This window comes from Barbus barbus (assembly GCF_936440315.1).
Source record: "Barbus barbus genome assembly, chromosome: 33".
Taxonomy (NCBI): Eukaryota; Metazoa; Chordata; class Actinopteri; order Cypriniformes; family Cyprinidae; genus Barbus; species Barbus barbus.
The window spans coordinates 15582196-15596626 of record NC_136761.1 but is presented as its reverse complement, the minus strand read 5'-3'; the positions used below and the strand labels follow the sequence as shown (position 1 = coordinate 15596626).

Sequence of the window (14431 nt, the reverse complement as noted above, 5' to 3'; positions counted from 1 at the left end):
GGTATGAGGGGTTGATCATGGGGGTTGATCAAGGTGGGAAGCAGCGTCTGATTTACGAGCCGTTCTGGCTGAAGTCATGGGAACTGTTGAAGTCTCTCTCTCTCTTACCTCCAGCACTAAGGCCCTTCCTCTCTCATTCCTGCCTGGGGTTGTCCTCTAAGTAATGATGTGTTAAGCCCAGTTGTGCTTCGCATGACAAGATATTGGGGCTTCTCTATGTTCAGATGTTTTGAAAACCTTGACAGTATGTTTGCTAAAGCAGGGGTTTAACTGTTTTTACATGCACTCATCTCACAGCTGTTCTTATTGATAGAAGGCTATTCATCTTTTTATCAAAATCTACTATAATCTAAAATGGTGGGCAGGTCTAGATGAAACAGAAAATGTTTCCAATATCTTAAAATTTAAAATATTGAATACAATTTTTAATATAATTTTTATTTGCTTGGTTATAATTGACATGTGTATTTATTGTTTGGTTTTATTTTTATAAAATCAATAAAATGTCAACATTTTTGTTTTATCGTGAAAATTATTTATTTAAAAACATTTAATTAAAATTGTTATACATTTTATTTAAGAATAGTGTTACATAATAAAAATACACAATAGTAGAATTTTCAATAGTGCTGACTTTTGGACCCCGCTATGTTTATGAAAAAGTGAACCAAAGCTTATTTATTCTCCAAGACTGATCTTGGAACAAACCATTTGCAGTGATCCAGTGTACGAGACTGTAGAAAGGACTGATGGGGTCAGTTCACTGCTGCTTTCATGAGAGATCGCTGTCTCTCGAGTAATTTCAAGCACTGAGAGGCCCCACAGAAAACAACGCCATCGATCAACCTAAATTAAAATCCGCTAGGAGCAGAGTTAAGCGCACACAAAGTGGGGAATATATGATTAATGATGGTATATATTTACCTTTTAGTCACACATTTATGTAGTAATGATTATCATATGGCCTGTCATTGCCCTTTTAATATGTTACCATTTCCTTTAGGACGACTTGGAAAGAATGTAGTTACATTTTTCTTTTGTCTTTACTATTTAAAAGACTGGTTTGGGTTTTGTTTTTTAATAAAAATTATGATTAAATGTAATTTAATAATTGAATTGTATTTTTTATTTATGTATTCATAAATTTTAATTAAACTGTTATTATTGTATTTAAATTGTGTTTATTTTAACAATGTGCTTTACATAATAGGGTAAAATATTCACATGTATGAGTTGTTTACCATTGCATTGTCTTTGTCTTTCAGATCTGGTTTGCATTTGTGAACGGCTTCTCCGGTCAGATTCTGTTCGAGCGCTGGTGCATCGGCCTGTACAACGTGGTAAGAGTGTTTGCATTCACACATCTGTCTGGGTGTGTGATTTACTCTCCCCTCTTCATTACTGTGAGAGGGAATGTGTTAAAACGCCTCCCCTGTCGCGCTCAGGCAAGAAACTCATTAGCCGCGGCACCCCAGACGGCTCCTTTACTGCGGCCCGTGTCAGCACCATCCTGAAAAATCTCCCTCTTATTTATGACCGCTTGTCAAGTCCGTATTCCCTCCGTGCCCAGAACTATGTCCTGAATGTGCTGCAACAACAGACCCTCATGCCCCAAAGAGCTGCGTTAAACAGGTCAGCGGTGGATGATAAAGGAACAGGTTGAATCCAGACATTTAAATTCACACACACACAGCCGTTTGGGTGGAGTCCTGTGAACTGGGCTGTCTGAGGGCTTGATGATAGGAATTGATGCTGTTAATTGACATGTTCTCAACAGGAAAGAAAGTTATTCAGGAAAAAAAATGCTCCAGGTGGAGTACGTTTTTCCATTTTGCATAAACAAACGAAGATACGAAGGAAAAATGACTAAGCCACCCGACTCGCTGATTGTCCCGAGAAATTATTTCTTTACGCCTGAACAAAGAACACGATTTGAACACGACTTCCCATCAGCCCTGTGTAATGGATCATTGGCGTTGTGAGGCCAGTAACAACTCGGCCCGGCGCATTCTCTCTTTATCTGAGAGAGGAGGAATTCCATCGCGTCAGAGGGGGTTTGTTGGATGCAACGGGCCGAAACCACCCCTGAATGGAAAAGGCCAGCCGACCATGTCAGCCGCTCCAGCTGGGCCAGTGAGAGACACTTACGACTGACCCCGCAACCCTCTCTGGACCATAATACCACCCTTCTCGCTTTCAACAGCTGCTGCACGGAGAAACGTTAGAGCTCCGCGGAAAAATGAAAGCATCCCGGAGAACTGCTAACAAGCTGCAGGCACAGTGGCAGATGTTCATTTGGAATAATTTTTGCACATGGAGGGAGAGAGTGCAAATATGATAAATGCCAGAAAATTACATCCTCATTGAGCTGCACCAAGCAAGCAAATGAAAACGGCAGACGAGAGGAGCACGTCTGGTGCTCAGGATATAAAGTAGTTGTTTAGACTATGTATTTTTAGGTATCTATTTTTATTTATTTTTCTTTTCAATGTTTATTAGGGCTGCCCTCGACTGAATATTTTTCTGGTTGACTAGTAGTCATTTATTTTAAGCATTAGTCGACTAGTCACACATTTATTAATAAACCATTTAAATCATAATAATGAGCCTTTAATTGCCTACATACCCTAATAAGCACTCAAGCACATGCATAAAGCTTGCCACAGCACACTGGCAGAAGTAATAATTATGAATGTGTCAGCCAGGGAAAAACAGTGAGGAGGCTGATATACTAGTGCTTTTTGTTTTCAGCTTAAGAGATGAAGTCGGCGACATTGACTCGTCTTCTCCACTGTAGTGGATGCGCCTGTTTGTTTCATACAGATTACATAATCTGACAACATTTGAATTGGTTCATTTGAAAGTGAGCATTTCACTTTCAATAGATATATTTTATGTCTATAAGGCAAGTATACACAGAGTTGTATGCTCAAGCACCATTTTGGAGAATATCGGATACGGATACGTCTTCTACATTTATTTACACTTTGATTTGAACGAAAACAGCATATCTGTGTGGCGCGGCTGACGCAGAACAGCATACGCCGTTTGCGTCCAGCGGATATTCTCCAAAATGGTGCTACGCTGATGCAGAGACGACGAATTGTTGAATAAAGTCATTATTTTTGTATTCTTAAATTGTGTTCCGAAGGCGAACGAAGCTTTTACAGGTTTGGAACGACATGAGGGTAAGGGATTAATGACAATTTTCATTTTGGAGCGGAGTAACCCTTTAACGTTCACGGACTGCGTTTTTTGTTTTTCTGTGACAAAGCGACTAATAAAATTTGGGTTGACCAAGCCTCTTCTCGAACTATTAGGGGGCAACCCTAGTGTTTATTTGGTTTACATAATAGGTTATAATTTCAGTTCATCACAAAGTAGTTTATGTAATGAGAGCTAGGGTAATATCTTAAAAAAAAAAAAAACATTGCTATAGGACCCAAATATCTGAAACGACTAGTGACGTACTAGTACTAGAGCTTATGTTTTGCTTTTTTGTAATTTAGTATGATTTTTCAATATAAATTATACCATCTGCATAACAGTTTGACTTTTAGTTTAATTTTCTGTGATTTTTGTTTTTCCTTTTTCTTTTATTAGCTCTTCACTGCTTTGCCTCCTCTGACTCTGGGCATCTTCGAACGCTCCTGCAGGAAAGAGAACATGCTCAAATACCCTGAACTCTACAAAACCTCCCAGAATGCAATGGGCTTCAACACCAAGGTAAATAGACTCAAATTTGCAGTATAAATCTAAGTTTAGCTGAATCTCCAAAAGTGTTTGCGCTGCAGAGATGAACAGCCCACTGACTGAGGAATGATGTAAATAGTAAAAAATGTATTAATTTCTTAAAACCTATATCATAAGGGAATGAATCTCCTGTAAATAAATGTATAAATAAACTAGTGATTTAGTTCATTTCTGTCGATGATGATGATGATGACCCTGTAGACGGGTCATGCTGTGTACGCTTTACTGACCTGTGTTTGGTGAACAGTTTGGCACCCAGGCTAAAAACCCCACTGAACAAACAGATTCTGTTACGACTCCCTACACAGTAAAAAAGCAAGTCAACAGCAAGACCTTGTTGGTTTAGTCATCCATTAAACTGTCCCTCGCTGTCAGCCTTTCTGCTTATCTGAGATGTCTTTGAGTGTTCATCTCCCTTTTTAGAAGGTCATAAACTCTTAAGCCAGTACGAATGTGAAGCTTTGTTCACAATATCTAATATGTATACATATAAACCACTCCTAATTTAGGCTTTCAAAATTGTGCACTCAAGAGTCTAATATATATGAACTTTTATATACGTTTTTTGACTTTCCTACTTTTTGTATGTACATTTACTTGGTTTTAAAGCATTATTTAAAAAATAATCTCTGTTGATGTTATTAATCAAGTTTGTCTTTAATCTTAAGGACATATACCCAGTTTTTGATGCTAGATATGTCCTAGTAAAATTATGATCCTTCTTCACTTTCAGATACCTTAATAGTGTCTATATAGGACAAGCATATTTCCATCCTCTCTAAGTGTCTGTGACTGCTGGCTTTGCATCTCTTGGTTAATAAAGCTGTCTCCAGCTCCGGCGTGTCTGCGCTGGTGTCACCTCACAGCCCTGCTCCACAGTCGTGGTGACCCATTTACCACCACTCTGACACGGTTTACAGACAACACAACCCCTGGGGTCAGGAGGGAGAGACAGATTTACTGGCCATGTAACACAAACGCCATAATTCTTACTTTAATTGTTCAGTGCAAAAAAAAAAAAAAGCTTTAATGGGAAAGAGGAAGACTACAATATACAGTAAAATTAAGCGTGGAAGTAGGGAAATATAGTAGAATAATCAGTATGAACAGTATTTTATTGGAAAAGGGTGAATTGTATTATTAGAAATCATAATATGCTGCTTTCTGTTATTTCTCTATAATGAAATAATGAGAGTGCTATATTTGCTTGGAACTAAGAAACAAAGACTAATGGATATGTAGAGGAAGATAATGAGAGCATCTGTTGAATACTGTAGGATTGTCCAATTTGTGAACCCAAGTTTCCTTTGTCAGAGCTTTTTTTGTTTTTTTTTTCTTAATGACTTGGTTAAAACTCGTTTACAAAAATAGTCTAAAATATTTGTGTGCAACCCTCATTCCTGTTTCAGACTACTACACGTCATCTGTGTACAGAACGGACTCTTTATTTGTAAATAAAGCCTGTGGAAGATCATGCATTGGATTGGGGAGAAGCAAAGAGTGTGAAATATTTAGGTCTTTACCCACCATGTCCCTTTTCACATTTAATTACGTAGCTTTGACACTAAAGTCTCCCTAATAACGACAAAGCCCCTCGTAGACCCCAGGATAGCGGTTATTGCACTTATTCAACACACTGCAGCCTCCATCCCTCCCTCCTTCTGCCTCTTTCTCTCTTTCGTTCTCTCCCTTTCTGGCTTTATTTGTAGCCCAACATAGTTGGAGAAGGCTTATTAGAGCGTCTGGCAATAGTTGGCACAAAATAAAGTTTATCCTTTCATGCTAGCTTAAGCAATTAAGCCGTCACACAGAATGCAGTGCTTTGCTTCAGGCAGGACAGACGGCCATTCACACCTACATTCTTAGCAACCTGCTTAGAAACAGAGGAGTTTGGGGCCTCCCTCTGACAAATGATTATGAACGTTTATTGATTTCATTAGCATTCATTGCAGGACTGTGCGTGTAAAGCACCAGACGAGGATGAGAGCAGGTTGTTTCAAATGGCACTTGGATCATGTTTTGTTTTTGGTGGTTGGTGTTTTATTGCCTATGTGAATATCTCAAGTCCAGCCACTGTAGAATGGATTCATGTCCATAGCTTAATGCGGGTATGTGTTATAAAAATGTTGAATACTTTAATAATGTAATACTTATACACTATTTTTTTTTAATACATAGGCTTATAAATTTGAATAAACCCCCGAACCTTAAGTATGAATTTAATTCCAAAGATTAGGAGGGGTGAGGTATAGTGCCCTTCTGAGGTGTGTTTTGTGGGTATAGGATGAGCCGGCTGTCTGAGGGCCAGAGCCCTGAGCTTTATTTTGCTTTGCCGATAGCAGAGGTGAGAGGGTCAGGGCAGAGAGGTCGAGAGGTCGTACAGGGCCTCTGTGAAACAACACAGAACAAGACAATCTCAGGGTATTCCTCTTTTCTCTCACTCTCATTCTCTTCTCATTTCTCTGCATCCCATCCCCCTCAAGAGATTTCATGGCTGCCACTTGGTTGGATTTGGAAAAACTTGTGCCAGTTGTATTGGTGAAAACAACATTTACAGATTCAGGATCATGTATCCACCTTTTTCCTAACGAGCCCACTGCATTTAAAATTATTGGTAGGCACTTCCGGTTTGGGGACGTTTCTCTCAAAATGTCAAATCGTAAGATTGTGCTCCTAATACTTATCCGTCATTTTGACTGAATGGGTTGTAAATTTTCATAATTTTTTTTATTTTCAGATGTCAGGAGAATAACGTTACACTTGGTATATTAATGTGATGTGAACAGTATCTATAGAAAATAGCTCTTTTCGGCTCGCTGCATTATTTTCTTCCTGATTTTTTTTTTTTTATATGTTTGTATTCCACTGTAAGTAAATGAAAAAGACAACATATACTGTGCATTTGTGGTCTGCTTTCCCGATTTTTTATTTACGATATAAACCATGAATAATTCCCTGGAATGCACTAAGAAACTTTAGTTTTTCTTCCCAAATCCTCATGTCTCTTTCCAGGTTTGTTTTCACACGGATGCTGAAAATCGAATTGTTACAAAATATAGACCCAGTTTTTTAAAATGCTTATTGCGTTCATAGAGCTAACCTTTTGCTGATTGTTTACAGTGTAAACAGAAGTTACTCCCATAATTTGCAAAAGGCATCATGGGGTGTAGGAAAAAGGTGGAAAGATTTTAGTCCTTTCTAGCATTGGAAAGTTATTCATTTTTGGGTCAGTAAGATTTTTATTTATTTATTTATTTAAAATGCATTTATCCAGGTAGAATGCATTAAATTGATCAAAAGTGAACTGAAAACTGGAGTGTTGCAGCTCCAGTTTTGCCATAACAAGAATAAATTGCATTTAAAAATGTATTAAAATGAAAATGTTAAAACCGTTTTGAATTGTAGTAATAATTCAAAATATTACTGACCCCAAACTTTTGAACCGAAGTGCGTGATAATTTATTCATTGCATGACTTGTAAGCATTCCCATATGTTCCACTTTTCATTTAACATTTGTAAAATACATATTATATAGTGCTTCTAACTTACAGTAATTTTAAAAAGAAAATTAAATTTTTGTCGATAATTGAATAAAGAGTTTTAAGTCTTTTTCCTCACATGAAACTTATGTCACATGTTATATGAATTAATTGCAATTAAATCCTTATTGATAGAAATAAAACAGTTTTCAAGGGAAATTAACATAGAAGCTGACAATTACATTTCTGGGGTGATCTATTCCTTTGTGAATCCTTTTGAATTGAATGACTCGTTAAAAATAACCATTACAAAAGAATGATTCATTCACAAAATTGACCTCTAGCAAACGCTCCCAAAATGGTTCATTTCAATAACATTTTCGTTCATATGGAGAAATTTGTATTTATTTATTTTAGTCAATTAATAAAAAAAAAAAAATGCCATTTTAATACTTTTGACTGCCTCTCAGCACAAATATTATGCTGTTTTATTTATGAATATGGAAATAATCTTTTGTGTCTGGGCAGTGAACAGTCTTTGCAGAGGTGAAAAGAGCAACACCAAAAAAAAAAAAACGGGGTTTGGAAACTGGACCTGTGACGGACCTGATTTCATTTCACGGCTGTTTCATGCTACATCGCCCATTAGTGTTTTGATTGGCCACGTCCGTGCATAATGTAAATTCAAAACAAGGCGGTTTTGGAGGAGGATATTTGTTTAATTGGCACATCCAAAGTCCACATGCCCATGTATACAGTCGCAGACACTCAAAGACTTTATGCCGTACCTGTGTAAGCGATAGTTTTTCCATGCTCCCCAAATAACCATGCACTGTAGCGACAGACTCATACATCTTAATTTCTTAAACTTGTCTGTGTTTGTACTAAAAGTATCCATGAAGGATTTGGTTTTTTTTCACAACTCACAAAGGAACGATTGGGGAAATTCGATGAGGCAACTAACTGCAGGGAAAAGAGAAGGGATGGCGGAAAAACACCCCTTACTGACATATCTCATATAGGTGGCGCGCCTCCCCTCTCCATCTTTCTTGCACTCGCCTCACTCACAGGATATACAAAGTGTCTGTCAGCGGGGTGGCCATTGAGCAGGGAGGCCTGACAAACCTTCCACTTAGCCTAGCGCTGAGAACGCACAAAAGCCCGGCGTCAGGGGTCACCGGCAGGGTTAGGGTGGCCACAGTCTTTCTCATGCCTCTCTTCTCTCTCTCTTTTTTCCTCCACCCCTCCTCCACTCTTCTGCAGGTCTTCTGGGCTCATTGTCTCAACGGCCTGTTTCACTCAGTCATCCTCTTCTGGTTTCCCCTCAAGGCCTTCCAGCACGGTAAGCACACAAACACGCTCTCTCACACTACGTTTAGTTTTTTTTTTAGGTCAGTGGGTGTCATATTGAAAGACGGGTCTGCTCTCGCTTCAGCTTAATTGCTTCTTATTGGCCACCATGAATATGTGAAGATCACTCTCTCATATACATACACGTGCACACACATTCTCTCCTTTTCTCCATTTCCACATACTCATTTGAATCTATAGTTCATGCAAAAGTGAAAATTGTCATTTATCACGTCGTTCCAATCCTATATGACTTTCTTCAATTAAACACCAAAGCAGTAGTTCAGAAAAATATGCTTTTTACTTTTGTTAACACATTGTAATAAAAGCGAATGATTACTGTGGCTGTCAAGCTGCAAAAGATATACTCTTGCACCATAAAAGCATAAAAAAATCTATGCAACTTATGTACCAAGGTTCAAGTCATATGATTTCTTTGTGTGACAAAATGGGCCTAATTGTCATTTAATATTTAATTTAATGGTTCACTGATCATCCGTCACTGGTAATGGATTATTTGGATTTAGTGAGTTAAACTTTATGAACGAATCTTTCATATAGGTTTTGTGAACATGATCCACTGATTCATAAAGATTGAGCTCTAAATGATTCACAAAACACTTTTTCTTAGTCAATAAATTTTATAACTAATTTTAGTCAATAACGACTTAAATTTTAGGCTTTTCCTCACTCAAATCTATCAGCAGATCTACACTTCCATGGTATTTTTTGTAGCTTGACACTAAATTACACAATTTTCATTCTAAGGTTAACATTTTAGTGTAATTTAATAAATTGCTCTGTGGTTTATAAGTTTCTCTTTACATGCATTCGTAGCTGTAAGCATGTACAAAGGAGTGTGTCAAGTATGTGAACAGATTTCATGTGTGTGTGTGTCAGCACAAATATCTGTCTGACTGCAGGACCACACAGTCAGAATCAGGCTTGCTTTTTAAACAAAGCACTGGAGACTTTCTCTGACTGACAGCCTGTCAGCACCACACACACACACACACTGAAACACACATACCTTCCTGAGCTACATGTGGTGTCCGTTGTGTTTCGCCGTGCCAGAGCGCTGATGGTTTTGGATCATCCGCTCTCACTTACAATTGGAGAATGACTAATACTCCTCCACTAAACCACACTGCCATGTGTGCACTTTTGTGTGTGGCTTTCCCAGATTTTAAGCCAGACCTTTTACTATTTAATCGAAGATGTTTACAGAAGCAATTAGCACAAGCCAATATCTATCATCCTGAAAACTGAAAGAAAACCCAGATTGTCTCAGTGGTCAATTAATCCTCAACGATTTGGGGAGATCTCTTTGCCAAACCTCTCTGTACAGCTGTCAACAGCTCCTTTTACGCCCGCTGTTAACTTTTAATCACATGACCATTGATTCACAGGTGTGTCATGAGAGGAGAATAAGTTCGTTACAAGTTTGTTGGTTCAGATTAAACGGGCATAAAAGCTTTTTTGGCCTTTCTCCACTTTGAGGATGGGAAATAGGGTGAAAAGGTAGAAATCCATAAAGAGGTCATATTCGAACTTGCATAACCCATATGAGCACCACACACATTTTAAACACTGAAAACAGCCCTGTTAACAGCATTTGTGGAATAATTTATTTAATACCTAATTTTGTTCCTCTAATAAAAACAAAGTCATGTTGCAGATGTTAAATATTCTGAATTTAAATATCCAAAGCAAAAGCATATTAAGTTGTCTAAATAGTAATTTTTGCAGTGAGACTGCATTTTACGATCATGTGAGCAGTAGTCTGTTTAATGTGAGCATTAGATCTCTCTTGAGTTCAACATCTTAATGGAGTATCTACAACCATTCCTCTGACTTGTGTTTGCATGGAAATGTGTGCGTTAGCATGTGATCCTTCACTCTAAAAGCCTTCTTGTTGATTCTCCTCACAGATACCGTCTTTGGAAACGGAAAAACACCAGACTATCTCCTCTTAGGCAACATGGTTTATACAGTAAGTGCATTTGGGCCCTCAGATCCTCACAAAGCGTCTCTGTGTCCTCCCTGTCGCCTGACACTTTGTCCCGGTTGTCCTGCTGTGAAATGTTCCTTCTGTGCCGAGTCTGGCCTCACTGAGGATTTTTGCTCCCTTTTTGCTGCCAACTTTTTAGGCACTGAAATGAAAATGAAGCTGACCTGCTCTATTTCAAAGTGTACTTCAAACAGAAACTGTTTGGAAGTTCCTGTCAGCCGACTGTCTCCCATTAGATCTTACGTCTGTACAATCTAATCTGTTTATGTGTACATGCGATCTCTGATAAGAACCTGTCTCTCTCACAGTTTGTGGTGATCACGGTGTGTCTGAAGGCTGGGCTGGAGACGTCGTCCTGGACCATGGTGAGCGTTTGGATGATTCTTTCCATCCCTTGATGATTCTTTCCATCTCTTTTCTCTCCCATTTCACTGTGTCCTCCCTTTTCCTTTGACTTTATTGTCCCTCTATCAGTAGAATCACGCTCCTCAACCCCCTCTCACTTACCCTTTTCTTCTGCGCCTGATGTCATGGAAAAGTTCAAAGCATTCAAAGATGATGTCATGGTTGCATCACTAATCAAAGCACTTATTCATATATGCAATTATAGTGCACTGTTGCTTACATTTCATTACTATTAGAAATTGTATTACTATTATGGTGATTGCAAGGCAAATGCTCAGCATTTAAAATGTAATCAACAGTTATGTTAGTGTAGTTTGATCAAAATGCAGTAAAAATAGTAATATTGTGAAAAAAAAATTGATTTCAAAAGAACTGTTTTCTCTTTGAAGTTTACAACAGGAAACAGTTATTTTAAACTGTAATAATATTTCACACTATTACTGTGTTTTTAACCAAATAAGTGCAGCCTTGGTGAGCATAAGTAACCTCTTTCAAAAACATTCGAATCTTAATTATTCCAAATTCTGTCTTGGTGTGTATGCTACTGTATTTACTTATTCCATAATAAAATTTGACCACATGCATATTAAAAATTCAGTCTTTTTCATTGCGCTGTATTTTGCAAGTATAATTTTCACAAAATCACATGATTTCCATGTGGTTTTGGAACATTCACATGTGGATCCAATGTTTCACATGTGCAAATTTCAAGTCTCAAATGCTTGATGATCATGTGATTTAAACAAAAACACATGGGTGTAACATGCTCCCATATGTGCACACTTGTGATTCAGCATGTGTTCATGTAAAATTCATGTGGTCGGTTTAGGGTTGTTGTTATGAATGTCACTAGTCTAAAATTATCTTTCAGATGAGTCTTTCAGATGAGGTTTTGTGCTGTTTAAGTGACAGGCTGCCAGTATTATCAGCAGAATGACGTCTCTTCTCTACTCACTGTGTGTTTTCTCTAATCTTTTCTGGCTTATAGTTCAGCCACATTGCCATCTGGGGCAGCATTGGATTGTGGGTAGTCTTCTTTGGCATCTACTCCTCAGTATGGCCTCTGATTCCTCTGGCCCCAGATATGTCAGGAGAGGTAAGACATACAGTACAAACAAGTTTTGGCTTTTTTCCTGTTAACAACAAAGTTTTGCTTATTTACACTGCTGTTTTTTGGGGTTTTTTAAGAGTTTATTAAATTGATCCGAAGTGACAGCAGAGACATTTCTGTTACAAAAAATGTTCTTTTTGTCTCAACTTTCTTTCTATCAAAGAATCCTGAAAAAAATGCTTCACTGTTTACACCAAAATAATAAGCTGCACAACAGTCTTTGACACTTTTTGTTTTTTGAGCGCTAAATCTGTGTGTTGATCTATGTTCACACGCTCTGTGTTTGAGAATTTGACAGGCCTCAAAATGTCTTATTCACATAGCAGCTTACAATAGCGGCTCAAATACTAGCAACAGTGACTAAAGTAAATACATTCATAAAACTGAAGAGTATTATCACATTTGACACAAGTGAGAATGGAGAATTTGTCATGCACAAACCACAACACTTGCTAGACACACCTATGTGCAGCACGTAGTGACTCTCATCTATGCCATATTCTGCTGAATAATGGCTGCTGAAAATTCAGCTTTGCATCACAGGAATTAATTACATTTTAAAATGCATTTAAATAGAAAGTGGCTCTTATAAATTGTAATAATATTTTACAAATTACTGTTTTTCAGTGTTTTTGATTGAATAAATTCAGCCTTGCGGAGTACAAGACATTTAAGAAGCAAAAAACTAAAATCTTAATTTTGGAATTAATTGACAAAATTCATTATTTACTTATAATCCACAAATTTAAAAAACTAGCTTTATGAATAAATTTGTCCTCAAACTATACTAAGCTAAAAACACACACTTCCCGTCTTTATCCCTGGGACTCTTGATGTGTCGGGTGATATAAAATACGCACAGACCACCCTTTTTCTCGCCTGGGGAGCTCTACACTATCTTTGCCATAATCTGAGCATTAAGAGTTTGTGTGTGTTCATTAGGGTGAGCAGTGGGCTGGAAACTCTACACCTCCATGAGGCCTCGGGCACCACAGGTCTCTGCTCTTTTCTCACCTCATAATCTCCTAATGGGGCCTAATAGGCCCTATTTGTGTCGCCTGTGAAGAAGAGCGATTTAAAAACACCTACAACTGCTTGTTTGAGCAGAGAGTTCAAAAGTCCTGGAGGCCAGACAGAATACTTGTTTATAATAGTTTGGTGTGGTTTTAATCAAAGATAATAATAAAAGTTCATGTGTTTTTGCTGTTTTGCTATTTATTTATATAACGTCTGGACACCAGTATGAGAACGCTCTGTTCACACACATTGTTGGCGTTGTCTAAATACTCTCAAAAGCATCCAAGGTTTTTATCCCAGCATCTGGCGTTGTGTAACAGTAGCCTCTTCCTCTCATGTGTGTCCTGCACACCCGTCCTGAATGGCCAGTCAAGTGGGCTCTTTTATCAGCTCTTTCCCTCTACATGTAGGGTAGTAGAGTAGATCAGACCCCAGAGGCTCAGGGTAACCCAATGCCAAGGGGAGCCATAGCAACGGCACTACATCAGAGCAAGGGGGATGCATGAGAGAGAGCGCACCTGAACTCTGGGCCACCTCACACCGATCTCTGGCTTCTGCCACAGCTGCCTGAAGGGCCTAGAAAGGGGAAAAACGATTATGATGGAAAGAGTTAAAAGGCATGCCACACCATTAAATCTATTTAGCTGAATTGTCACTCTTAACATATCACACAATGCATCATTATTTTGCCATTTTCATGGTACTCCAAGACACTTCAGAAGAATAATATGGTAGGTATTCATTTGAAGTGCCTTAGAGTACTATGAAAATAGTCAAATGAATGAATATGTTAATCATTGGTCAGATTTTGTAATGTTCTTGAAAGAAGTGTTTATGCTCACCAGGGCTCAAAAACATTGATCAAAAACATGTCATTGTAATTTATTCCTGTGATGGCAAAGCTGAATTTTCACCAGGCCTTACTCTCTAGTCTTTAGTGTCACATGATCCTTCACAAATCATTCTAATATGCTTATTTGGTGTTAAAGAAACATTTCTTATTAGTGGTTGTGCTGCTCAACAGGGTTTTTTTTCAGAATTTGTTTCTATTTTTAAATTTGTTCAGGATTATTTGATGAATAGAAAGTAAAAAAACAACAGTATTTATTTTAAATCTAATTATTTTGTTACCTTAAATGTCTATAAATGTCAGTTTTAATAAACTAAATGCACCCCTGCTGATTGAAAGTGTTAAGTTCTTTATAAAGTTGAGTAAAGGAACTTAAACTGTAAATTCTCACATGTGCGGGATTCACTCTGTAGTAATTTACATAAGCTAAACATTGACTCGTTGACTAGTCAGC

At 37.9% G+C, this 14431-nt stretch overlaps 2 protein-coding genes across 5 annotated transcripts in view; both read left to right on the top strand.

The window, feature by feature from the left end:
- Positions 1 to 14431, top strand: part of LOC306853527 (fermitin family homolog 3-like) — a 568382-nt gene that overhangs the window by 269957 nt on the left and 283994 nt on the right. The gene's annotated exons all lie outside the window — the stretch shown is intronic.
- LOC306853511 (phospholipid-transporting ATPase IA) overlaps positions 1 to 14431 on the top strand; it is a 155504-nt gene that overhangs the window by 126148 nt on the left and 14925 nt on the right. For all 4 annotated transcript variants that reach the window (XM_079390988.1, XM_079390986.1, XM_079390989.1 and 1 more), the window contains 6 exons: positions 1266 to 1340; positions 3604 to 3726; positions 8497 to 8575; positions 10515 to 10576; positions 10903 to 10959; positions 11988 to 12095. In XM_079390988.1, coding sequence (XP_079247114.1) covers positions 1266 to 1340; positions 3604 to 3726; positions 8497 to 8575; positions 10515 to 10576; positions 10903 to 10959; positions 11988 to 12095 — 504 coding nt within the window. The remainder of the gene's footprint in view (positions 1 to 1265; positions 1341 to 3603; positions 3727 to 8496; positions 8576 to 10514; positions 10577 to 10902; positions 10960 to 11987; positions 12096 to 14431) is intronic.